The sequence below is a fragment of the Leucoraja erinacea genome, chromosome 14, assembly GCF_028641065.1.
Source record: "Leucoraja erinacea ecotype New England chromosome 14, Leri_hhj_1, whole genome shotgun sequence".
Classification (NCBI taxonomy): domain Eukaryota; kingdom Metazoa; phylum Chordata; class Chondrichthyes; order Rajiformes; family Rajidae; genus Leucoraja; species Leucoraja erinaceus.
Genome location: NC_073390.1, coordinates 22,953,259 through 22,966,152, shown reverse-complemented (window position 1 = coordinate 22,966,152; position 12,894 = coordinate 22,953,259). Strand labels below are relative to the sequence as shown.

General features: G+C 41.2%; 1 protein-coding gene across 1 annotated transcript in view; it reads left to right on the top strand.

Annotated features, from left to right (window-relative positions):
- The first annotated feature begins 2,633 nt into the window (after positions 1-2,633).
- prkci (protein kinase C, iota) overlaps positions 2,634-12,894 on the top strand; it is a 70,686-nt gene continuing 60,425 nt past the window's right edge. The window contains exon 1 of the mRNA XM_055645780.1: positions 2,634-2,766. Coding sequence (XP_055501755.1) covers positions 2,687-2,766 — 80 coding nt within the window. The 5' untranslated portion in view covers positions 2,634-2,686. The remainder of the gene's footprint in view (positions 2,767-12,894) is intronic.

The window sequence follows — 12,894 nt, the reverse complement described above, 5'->3', positions numbered from 1 at the left end:
GAGAACAACCATTGGTATGTCTTCAACGGCTCTTACCAATGTTTTGAGGAAACGGCTGAGCAAAACACAAAGTGCTAGAAGAACTCAGCATGTCAGACAGCATCCATGGAGGGAATGGAGAGACGACATCTTGAGTCGGTCCCTTTCTTCAGAATCTTAATTCGTCATTCCCTCCATAGATACTGGCTGACCCACTGAGTTCCTCCAGCACTTTGTGTTTTGCACAATATTCCTGTATCTGCAGTTTCTTGTATCTCCACCTTAAAGCTTAGTCTACCATCTGTAAGCAAATGGAGTACAAGCACCACTGACCACTGAGGGGATGGGCCCAGCTTACAACCCCTCAAATGGATGCCATTTAAAGATGAAAGCACGTGTGTTGAAACTGTATGCAATTGCAAATATAGAGAAACGGGTGTACTGACTATTTACTGCATATATTATGAATAAAGCATATTTACAAAATAAATAAACAAGGGAGATTCTTCCATCTCATTTATGCAAGCAAACATTGAGTCATAGTGTCATATGGCATGGAAACAGGTCCTCTGGCCCAACTCTTTCATGCTAACCATGATGCACATCTCAACCAATTTGCCTGTATTTGAACCATACCTTTCTAAACCTTGCCTATCTGCACCTCGGTACACAGAGGCCAAAGGACATTTATTGTCACATACACCAATTGGTGCAGTGAAATTTGAGTTACCGTGCAGCACACAAATAAGATAAACACAACACTGTAGAATTTAACATAACATAAAAACATCCCCCCACAGCGGAATCAACATTTCCCACTGTGAGGGTAGGCAACAAAGTTCAGTCCTCTTCCTCATGTTCACCTGTGGCCGGAGCCTATTGAGGCCGCCGCAGTCTCTGCAACGGCGACCCGATCTTTCAGGCCCTCAAACGGAAGAACACTCTCAGCGGCTTGGAGTTTCTGAATTGGCTGCTTCCTACCAGAGACCGCGGCTCCCAAAGTCTACAGGCTGAGCTGGGCAGAGCTCCAACACTGGTGACCCCGGCAAGGATCCCAGGCTCCACGATATTAAAGTCAGTGCCGCCCACGGCTGGAAGCTCTACAGACCACATGACAACAATAACCAAATATGCCATCACAGTATTGTAATAAATAGTATGAATTACATCAGGTCAAATGAAATGACCTATTGAATGCAGCCAACAGAGTGTAGTCAGGAGTAAGAACAAACTGCAGGAGAAACTCAGCTTTTGGTCTTCTTTTCATCTTTAGCCTTTGCCCACTCATCTGTGAAGCAACTCCACTTACATGCATCTCTCACATGCCTGATTTTATCGTTCCCCCCTCCCCACCTCTTACCCCCCTGCTAGAATCAGTCTGAGGAAGGGTCCCTCCCCAAAACGTCACCTATCCATGTCCTCCAGAGATGCTTACTGATCTGCTGAGTTGCTCCAGCACTTGTATTTTTTGTTTAAGTTTCCAGCATCTGCAGTTCCTCGTGTCTGCTGGAGGAACTCAGTGCATCAGGTAGCATCCAGGGAGGCACAGGGATGATCAACGTTTCACTATGAATCATGCCAGAGTGGTGAGGGAAGATATCCAGTGTAAAGAGGTGAGATGGCTGATAGGTGGAGCCAGGTGAGATGGGGAGCAGGTAGAGGAAGCGGAGGAGGGAGTTTTCAGATAGAAGGGTATGAATCACATGCAGACAGAGGAGATTAGTTTAACTTGGCATCGTGTTTGACACAAACATTGGGAGCTGAATTACCTGTTCCTTTTGTTGTACGTTGTTCAATGAGGAGAGTAAAACATAAAAAAACATCTATGTTCAATGAAGAGAGTAATTAATTTTGGTAATGGTGGTGGGATCGATAAATGGAGAAAGTAAACAAAGTGAGAGAACAATATAGAATATACTATGCACTCGAAAAATGTGCTGTTTTTGAATTTACTTCCTCATATGTAATACATTATTCACTGATGATTTAGATGCAAACAATCAAATGAATACTCAAATCATTCCCTCCTCTTTTGAATAAAGCTTCCTGGTATAATTTCATATTTAATTTAGAGCTGTATAAGGAAATGCAGCCAGCTGGAGCACAAAAGAATTTCGCAACAAAACTGTTTGCATTTATAAAGCATCTTTATGTCTGTTGAAAGAAAGTTCCCTGTGCTTTTTGTGCAAAATCAAAATTTGAAATAGGGCTTAAAAGTATATTTATGACGCCAAAAACGAGTGAAATGGGAGGTTAATGGGAGGAGGCAAAGCAATGACTCTCTCTGCACCTCCTAACACACCTAGAGGCGAAACTAAAGTAGGCTCGATTTCTGGACTACATATCCCAGAGGACGCTGCGCGTCGCGCATGCGCTCTGCTCCGGTATGCGTTCGACGAAGTGTGCGGAATGCGACTCGACCAAATCGTCAATAGGAGGGATGCTGTGATCAGTCTATTACACAATTTCATACAGGTCTCTCTGAAAATCTGTTTTGTGGCGGTAAACATGATAAAGTTTGGAAGAACATTTGTTTTACATAGTTAAAGAGTGTTTATGTGGGGTGTGTTGCGGATGGATATAGGACGATGCTACCCCCAACCACCCCCCCGCCCCCCTCACGGTCGCAGGGCCGCAGGTGGGGGTGGGGTGCGCGCGCAGCGTGCTGTCGTTGGCCGGGCGGCGGGAGGAGCAGGAGAGAGCGGTGATGCCGACCAGCAGGGACAGCGTGATGTCGTGCCCGGTCGACCACCAGCACCAGGTCCGCATCAAAGCCTACTACAAAGGGTAAGCGCTGAGCTGGAGGCCTGGTGCTCGGGGCTCGGGGTCCCTTCGTCGTGGAGGCGCCCTCCCCACAACTCCGCAGTGGGAGTGGGGCCCGAGCGGTGTGTGTGGGGGTTACGCTGTATATATGTGTGGGGGAGGGTGTGTGGGTTGAAGGAAGGTGAGGCTATACCTGAAGGGACGTGGGGCTCACCTGAAGGGGAGGAGGGGGCGGGGGGTTACATCTGAAGGAAGGTGGGGGTCACTTACGTCGGGGGGAGGTGGGTGGGGTGAGGAGGTGGTATAGGGTAAGGAGGTGCTATAGGGTGAGTGGTGGGGAGAGGTGTTTACCTGACGGGGGGGTGTAGAGAGGCGTTTAGCTTGGTGGGAAGGGGTTCCCCTGTCGGTGTGATGGTGAGTGGTGGGCAAGGCGTTTACCTGATTCACCTGGACCTGGTGGTTGATGAGCATCAGCTGGTTGTATTGTGGGAGGATCGCACTGTGTCGTTGTAATGGATTTCGAGGGAGGATGAAGATTGAGTTTCGGTTAATTCTGCCGACGTTCCAAAGCACTTTACTGTCAATGTTTTTAAGTATTGTCAATATTGTCACATTGATTATCAATGAGACCAAGTAATGAGCAATATGGCGGCTTGAGTTGAGTGAACATTAAAACTGTATTAATTGATTAATAATAGTCATCACGGAACCAGGCCCTTGGGCCCAACTCAATGCCCCATCTCAGTTAGTTCTATTTGTCCGTGCTTGGCCCATATCCTTTTAAATATCTCCTATCCATGCACCTGTCCCAGTGTCTTTCAATTACTGCGATAGTACCTGCCTCAGCTACCTCCTCTGGCAGCTTGTTCCATGTACCTTTAGAGTAAAAAGTCGTTATTAAATCTTTCCCCTCTCACCTTAAATGCATGTTCTCTGGTTCTTGATTCCCCTATCCTGGTTAAAAGACTGAAATATGTTGTATTATTTGATAGTATGATTAGTAGAATGCATAAGAGGAGACAATGAATATGGTGTATTTGGATTTTCTGACAGCTTTGATAATGTGTCACACAGGTCAGTAGATGAGATTAGTGCATATGAACACATGGATTGAAAATTGATTATTAGACAGAACTAGAATATTAGACAGAGGAGGGTGGGAATAAATAGACGTTTTTCTGGTTGGTAGACTGTCTATATTATATATATATATATTACATACATACATACACACACACGTGCGCACATGTATGTGTGTGTGTATATGTACATGTGTATATATGTATATGTGTATGTGTGTGTATATATATATATGTGTGCGTGTGTGTATATATATATATATATGTACACGTACACACACACGCACATATATACGATTTGGTTGATGAGGCTAGGTGGTATGATGTAACATTGGGGATTGCAGCAAGGTGGATGGCGTGAGGATGCTGCAACAGGTTACAGACAAACAGCAGGAATGGATCAGAATACGGCAGATGTAATGCAAGATGAACAATTGTGAAATTATGCATGGTAAAGTACAAAAGTTGCTGAAAGCTAAATGGAGGAAGCTATTAGAAAAGCAAAAGATATTTTGAGTTTTATTGTAAGAGGATTTAGATACAGAGGTAAGGTGTTTTATTACAGTTGTGGAAGACATGGGAGAGACAGCATGTGGAATATTGTGCATGGTTTTGGTATCCTTAAAAAAAAAACTGCTTTAGATGGAGTACAGTAAAGATTCACCTGTTTTGTTTCTGAGATGGTGGAAATGAGTAGATATTAAGTGGACAAGAGGATGAGAAGGAATCTCATTAAAACACTCAAAATCCTTATTCTCCTATTCACTGTTGGTTGCAGAGCATTTATGTGATAATTTACCTTTACGCAGTGATTCACTTCACATGAAACTATCTTCTGGTTACATAGATTGGATGCTATGTCAAAAGTCATTCAGAAGAACTGACAGTTTTCGTCTTATGATTATATATTGAATGTATTCAGATGAATTAAGACCAACTCTTGATTTCATAAATATAGAAATGAGGAACAGCAGATGCTGATTTACCAAGGAAAGACTCAAAATGCTGGAGTAACTCAGTGGGTCAGGAAGCATTCCTGGAGAATGTAGATAGGTGACATTTCAGTTCTGAACCCTTCTTCAGACTGAGTTACTCCAGCATTTTGTGTCTTTTCTTGATTTGTTAACCAGGTGTTATGGCGTTGCCTTTTATCAATGTGGCAATTTGAGCTATATTTGAAGTTCTGCATTCACAAAACGTCTGAGCAGCAGTGTATCTGAGCAGCAGTTACACAAAATCCAAATTTTGTTAGGTGGTGACTAATGAATTCAGGTGAAAATGCTTTGCTGTGGATGCTTGAATTGGGAACTGTGTACGTTGAAAATCAATGATAAATCATTTGGTGTGCGACAGTTCCATCCTTGAAATGTTGTACTTCACAGCATTTTGTAACAATGTTTTTTATCTTGTGAAGCAAGTTCCCAGGAAGACGTAATCTAATACAAACCAATAACGTTCAATTATTTCTTCCCATTTTCTTTTAAAAACAAATGTCCACCTACTTTCCATTCTGGACACATCTTCTCTGTGACCTATAGTATCTTAAACTGTCTACTTTTTGTTTACAGATATTTTATGGAGCATTTTAGATAATTATTATGTATTTTTCAACTGGAAGGAGTGTGGGGGGGGGGGGGGGGGGGGGGAGACAGCTGGAATTATAGTTCCCAATTTAGCCCTTCCATGTTTCATTTTAGCTGGGAAGAGCAGTTGTAATAATGAATGGCTGGGTTTCATATTAAGAATGGCATTTGCTAATTAACTCGGGCTCAGTGCTGGGACCCCAGCTATTTACAATATGTATTAATGATCTGGATGATTATTCACCAGTTCACCAGACTGATTCCTGGGATGGCAGGACTTTCATATGAAGAAAGACTGGATAGACTCGGCTTGTACACGCTAGAATTTAGAAGATTGAGGGGGGATCTTATAGAAACTTAGAAAATTCTTAACGGATTGGACAGGCTAAATGCAGGAAGATTATTCCCGATGTTGGGGAAGTCCAGAACTAGGGGTCACAGTTTAAGGATAAGAGGGAAGTCTTTCAGGACCGAGATGAGAAAGATGAGAATTTTCTGCCACAGAAGGTAGTTGAGGCCAGTTGATTGGCTATATTTAAGAGGGAGTTAGATGTGGCCCTTGTGGCTAAAGGGATCAGGGGGTATGGAGAGAAGGCAGGGATGGGATACTGAGTTGGATGATCAGCCATGATCATATCGATTGGCGGTGAAGGGCCGAATGGCCTACTCCTGCACCTATTTTCTATGTTTCTATTAGATGCAATTTGGGTAACAAATTAAGAGCAGATACAAATATTTTGCAAATAATTAATATATTGGCTTGAATTAATATGTTCTTTCCTAAATATTTTTGTGAACTAATGAGCTACTGACAACACCTCTGTGCACCCTGAAATTAGTAGACATAGTGTTAATTAGCAAATACTTTGTCTGTACTCCAGTGCAATAATAAATTGTGTGCTAGTTCTTACAAATATCGGAGAAAATCCTGGGTTTGGTTTACAGTCTTTGCTGACTTGTATAGTCAAAGTTGAGGCTCTGTTAGACATGATTAACACCTTGTGTTAGGGAAGGAAAATCAGCTTGAGTTCTTTCATGGGGTATTGTGTCCACTTCAATATGAAGCGTCTCGACCCGAAACGTCACCCATTTCCTCTCTCCAGAGATATTGCCTGTCCCGCTGAGTTAATCCATCATTTTGTGTCTATCTTTGGTGTATACCAACATCTGCAGCTCCTTCCTACACTTTGATCCACTCGCTTCAGAAATGTAAGTGTTGGATTTCAATATCACAAAATACTTTATTAGCCAAGTGTGTTTTGCAACATACGAGGAATTTCGTTTGCCAAGTCAGTCATACAAATAAAAAGCAATGGAACACCCAAAATACATTTTAACATAAACATCCACCACAGTGACTCCTCCACATTCCTCACACATGGAAGGCGAAAAGTTCAAATCTTTTCCATGGTTTTATAGGCTGATAAACTATTCCTCACCTCGCATGGCTGTAAATTTTGTTCTTAATTCTTCGATTAAGGGCCACTGTGGCAATGGAAATCTCAATATCACAATGTTGAAAGTGCAATGCATTTTTAAGGAAACATGTCTTCCATGGAATTTAACCAGAAACAATGATGTAAGGTACTTTGTGGTGATTGTGTTATCTTGTTTTACATTTACATTGGCTACACTTAAAAATCACAAAAAACTAGTGCACAGGTACATAAGGTATGTTGTAAAAGCTAAACAAAAGCTATCTCAGGAATGTGTTATTCAAATATGAAGTGTTGGTAAGAGCAAGTGATTTTTCTTTCCCACAGAACATATGATCAAGATATATGAAAGTTATTCAGTTCCAAAAGTCTCTTTTGCAAATGTCAGATAGATTTAAACCCATCTGAACCTCAACCTTATTTATCCTTTTTGTCTTCCTACTATATTCATTTCATTGGAACCATTTAGGCAAGAAGTTCTAGATTTTGACAATTTGGTAGGTATGTTACAAAACCTACCTGAATCGTCGATGAGAATCTGCCCCCAGGCCGTGTGCGTGATTTTGGCGCTGTTTAGAGGGGACAGGTTTAAAACGCGATTTTTACTAGGCTGTTGCAATCGAAAATGTTCAGCCTAGTAATTCATTAACGGAAAATCGCTGAAAGACCCCGTCGCAAAAGGTATTATGGCCTTGTATAATAGTTATAGTAGTTTAAAAATCACTCTCTAAACCTGCGACCTCTCGTAGCCCCAGGGTTTTATAAAGCAAACAATTAAAGATATGTACCTTATTTTTACATTAAAAGGGGCTTCTTAAGACCCCTGTATATAAAGTTTACTATAGCGAGTAGCTCATTTTGGGCTCTTTATATCCCGCAGTATTTTTCTGGGCATTTGAGGGCACAAATCCACTGCAATGTGAACGTTCTAAACCAGCGCGTTCACAGGAACCCACTAGAAAGCCGATTTAAAATAGACTTTAATTTACAGCAATTGAACACTAAATTCCTTCCATTTGGCCTATAAATTAATGTAAATGAGATTTAAAAATCATGTTTTATTGTGAAGTATTTGTGAATATTATTTGGACACAGGCTATTAAAAAATGTTAATCATTTATTAAGAAATGGATAGATGTTTAGATCTAGTAATTGAAGTTTGAAATTAGCTACAATTGGGTAACTAACTAATTATATGCTTTAATTTCAGGTCATCCAAGTAAGATTATTTTATATTTGTTTCAGAATGCTTCAATCTATGATAACTGAAAATTTCATTCAGTTCTCTTAATTTTTAAGAAGGTTATGGGCTTTTGACTGTCCATGATCACAGCTTTTTTGTTATGTTCATAGAAAATCAATAGGGAACAAGATGCTAATTTCCGAGTATGAAAATGGCCATAACTTTTTTATTACTTGAGATATGAAAGTGAATTAGGTGTCAAATTAAACATTGTTATGCTTTATCTGATGGGATAAATTGCAGACTTGATTTTTTAAATCTCAAAATTTTGTAACATTGCTACGAATTTGGATTGAAATGTGTGTTTCCTGATTTCATCCTGATTGTACTTTTGAGGTTATGACTCATTGTATGCAATCACTTGCCAGAATAAAGTTTATTGATTTTCTCCTGCACTGAATCTCGGTTACTGTAAATATCCTGATTGGGTCATTTTTAATGGAATGCTGTGTTAAGTTTGGTTACAGAGTCCAGACAAGATACACTTTCAGAAGTTGAAAGAATAGTGTCAAAAATAAGGACATTTGGGTTGAGTTTATTGTCACGTGTACTGAGGTACAGTGAAAAGCTTTTTTGTTGAATGCTATCTAGTCAGCGGTAAGACTATACATGATTACAATTAAGGCGTCCACAGTGTACAGACACAGGATAAAGGGAATAATGTTTAGTGCAAGGTAAGGTCCGAGTAAAGATAGTCCGAGGATCTCCAATGATGTGTATGGGAGGTCAGGACTGCACTCTGATTGGCGATAGAATGGTTCAGTTACCTGATAACAGCTGCGAAGAAACTGTCCCTGAATTTGGAGATGTGCATTTTTACACTTCTGAACCAGTTGTTTGATGGAAGAGGGAGTGTCCAAGGTGATACTCGTCCTTGATTATGCTGGCGGCCTTGCCGAGGCAACATGATGTGCAAATTAAATAAATGTAAGGGAGATTGGTTTGTGTTATGGTCTGGGCTGTGACCACCATTCTCTGCAATTTCTTGCGGTTTTGGATGGAGCTGTTATGCTATGATGCATCCCAATAAAATGATTTCTATAGAGCATCTGTGGAAGATGGCGAGAGTTGTTAGGGACATGCTGAACATCCTAAGCCTTCCAAGGAAGAGGAGGAATGTTGTGCTTTCTTAATTAATACTTTATTATCACTTGACATTCACAGTGAAATTCATTGTTTTGCATGCCATACACAAAGTTTGCAAAGAGTTGCGGCAACAAATTTACAAGTGTTCAAAGTAGAGCACAATGGTCCCTCTTTGTTCTCAGCCCCCCCCCCCCCCCCCCCCCCAATGCCAGGACACTTGTTGTTCTCTGCAGACCCTCCCCCCCCATGCCAGTTCACTTTTTTCTTGATCATTCTGTATGGCTGGTCCTTGACAAGTTGCTGGTGATTTTATCCTAGGAACTTGAAGCGTTCAACCATCTCAACCATCTTTTAATTTATACTGAGTTATGTGTGCCCCGTCACTTTCTGAAGTCGATCACAATCTCCTTTGTCTTGCTGACATTGAGGTAAAGGTTGTTGTCCAGGCACCAGGTTATGAGGTTCTCAATCTCTTTCCTGTACTCCATCTCATAATTATTTGATATCCGACCCATGATGGCGGTGTCATCTGTGACTTTGTAAGTTTAGTTGTATTTGTATTTGGCTGCACAGTCATGGGTGATAAGGAATAACAAGGAATCCACCAGTTCATGGATAATCTGCAATTAATCATTGGATGTATCCATGTGATTTTAATACCCTTGTTTTTCTGGAATGAAAGGGTTGTCTTCAGAGGACAGATTGTATAAACCTGTCTTGTATTCCCGAGTGCTTAAACTATTAAAGATGATTTAATCAAGATAATTAAAATAATTGAGATTCAGTTGAGTATTGAGATCTATCTGACCAGTGTGATACATTTTGGAGACTGAATAACTTTCCAATTTCTTAGTCACTGGTCTTGCAGAAAAAAATCAGTTGCCCTTAGTAGCTCTGTTCTACATAACCTCAGACCAAGGGCAATGCAATTGTCAACTGCTTGTTGGGCCAATTTAATATAGAATGAGCAATAACTGTCAGCCTTGATGGTGATACCCGCAAACACTGGAGGGATAGAAGGCTTTTTAATCATTAATGTTTTGAAATCTTATATTGTAATTTAGGTTTTAGATTTATCTTGTTTATTGGAAATGTTATTTTAAAGACTTAAATGACATTTGGGCATTATAGGTCAAGTGCTTTGTGTCAGAGTAAACTTTCAACGAATGGCAGATTTTTTACTGCCATAGGTAGTGTTACAGTCATTCATTCATAAATTTATAGTTTGAATGAAAATTGGCCCATGTTGTCAAATATCAGCTTTGTAAAGCATGATTTCCTTATAAGCAGTATAATGCAAATCAAAGTCAATTGCTATATCAAAATATAGAACAACAACTACATATGTGCACAATTCTAGACTTGGGAGAACTTGGAATGATTGCAATCAATATGGTCTGCTTTGAAATTGGGGGAACAATATGACCATAACGCTAGCACATGGTTTTATGCTTTATCACAATATAATTTATTTGTCCAGCCAAGCAGTATTATGCTAACTCTTGTGAATAAGCAGCCTGTTATAAACTACAAGATTTCATTTATGTTCCACAGAAGCTCTGTAAAATGGCGTGCTAATATCATCCAATTTTTGGGAGCTGGGCTCCACAAAGTGTTTTAGAATTTGTCCATGTGTGGAGCACAGCCTATTCCTTTTAGTTCTGTATGTCTGGAAAGTTAAAATGGCTTGCATCCCATGGATAATTCCTTTACTGATAGGAACTGATGTTGGCTGTTTTACCATGTCTTTTTCTATAATTTCCACATCCATTTTATGAAGGTATCAGTTTATAAACTTTACACTGAAATTTGTACCATCTGTATCTAGCCTAACATCTATATCTCTCCTCTGCTTCCTCACTTGCATGCAAAAGCAAAAAAACCCAACACAATTAAGCCTCTTAGCTGCTCAAGCCTGCTCTGCATTCAATATGAAAATATGTTGTTTGTCCCTGACTTTAGAATTAGCATGTGTGGGGGCACCTAGCACCTGAAACCTACTTCACATTCAACATGACTATAATCTAGGGCATTATTCACCCTTCTTTTTCCTTTTGCCCTCAATTCCTTAATGTAAGAAATGTCTAGGTGCAACAAAATTGAAGAATTAGCATTGTTTGGTTCGTGAGAAGAAAGAGCTGGAGTGATTATTGAATTCAAGCAACTGATCTTCGTATCAGCAATGGGCTGCTCTTTGTTTTGTGCTCCTTGTTTAAAGATGTGTAATATACGTAATATCCAACTTAGCATCACACTATCATTGCTGCTACTCGAATACCATGGTGTTTGTAAATATTCTTAAAGGTCCTGTCCTACTTAGGCGATTTTTTTTAGGCAACAGCAATTGGACCCTCCCTACGACAACGTCTACGACAAGCTACAACAACCCACCACCTAGTCGACGGCAAGCTACCGGCAACTGGCGACCCATTAGGAGGTCCACCTATGATCACACCTACGACCACACAGGTGACAACCTGCGACCACATAGGCGACAACCGAAGTCCACCCGCAATAAGCTATGACAAGCCTTGACCCTGTCGGCGACAACTGAAGACAACTCGGTCGCCGCTACCTGTCGCCAGTTGACATAGGTAGTCACCAATGGAATTCACCAAAGTCAGCACCGGCGACAATCTACGTCACCTGGCGACAACCTACAACAGCACCTACGCCAGGAGAAGTCAAGCTACGTCATTGGCGCCAACCCACTGTCGACGAAAAATTTTGAACATGTTGAAAATCCAGCAGCGACCAGAAAGACGTTACGACTCTTTGGGCAACTGAGGAGACTTCACGGCCATACAGGCGACATCCCGGCGACCATGTGGCGACAGCCAAGTCGCATGTAGTCGCCTAAAAATAGCTTAAAAGGGACAGGCCCTTTAGTTTTTGTTTCAAGGCTTTGTCTCGCTCTTTTACTATTTGTACATCTTTCTTCAGGGGAACGTTTTTTCCCCATGTGATCTTTCTCACCATTTCTTCTAGTTCACACCTCGTTAATTAAGGGTCTTTGAGGGATTAGTGAACGTTTATCAGACCAAGCAACTGGGGTGTAGTTCAAAAGATTAATGCCTGTTAGATCTTTAACCATGGATAACTTTCAAAGGATATACCATTGTTTGTAATGAAATTTGATTATTTGGTATTGAACTAATGGAGCCGAATGGTGTGACTACCCAGAGGTGCGATCCACACCCCAGAACTGCATCCGTCCATCACGGCCAGTACTGGAAGCAGCTCTTCCATGTATTGGCAGACTCCCGGGACCCTGCTTTTACGCTCCAATTGATCTATGTTTGGCTGCTGTGCTGTTCACAATCTTTCAAAGTACAGTATAATATATAACAATACAATATTTATTACATGTCATTTGAATCTCAGTGAGGCTCTAACGAAACTCAGTTTCCACAGCCATACAAACAAAGACAATTCCTACAAGACATACAAACAATTCAATTTACACAAACATCCATCACAGTGAATCTCCTCCTCACTGTGATGGAAGGCAAAGTCTTTTCTCTCCCCTGCACCATTTCTCTCCCGATGTTGAAGCCCCAGGCGGGCGATGGTAAGTCCCACGGCCATTTAAGGCCGCGCGGGGCGACGTGCGGCCCCGCTCCAGGCCCAAAAGTCACAAAGTTGGAGCCCCCGGCGGGCGTTGGAATGTCCCATGGCCATTAAAGCCGCGCCGGGCAATGTAAGGCCCTGCTCCGGGTCGTTCC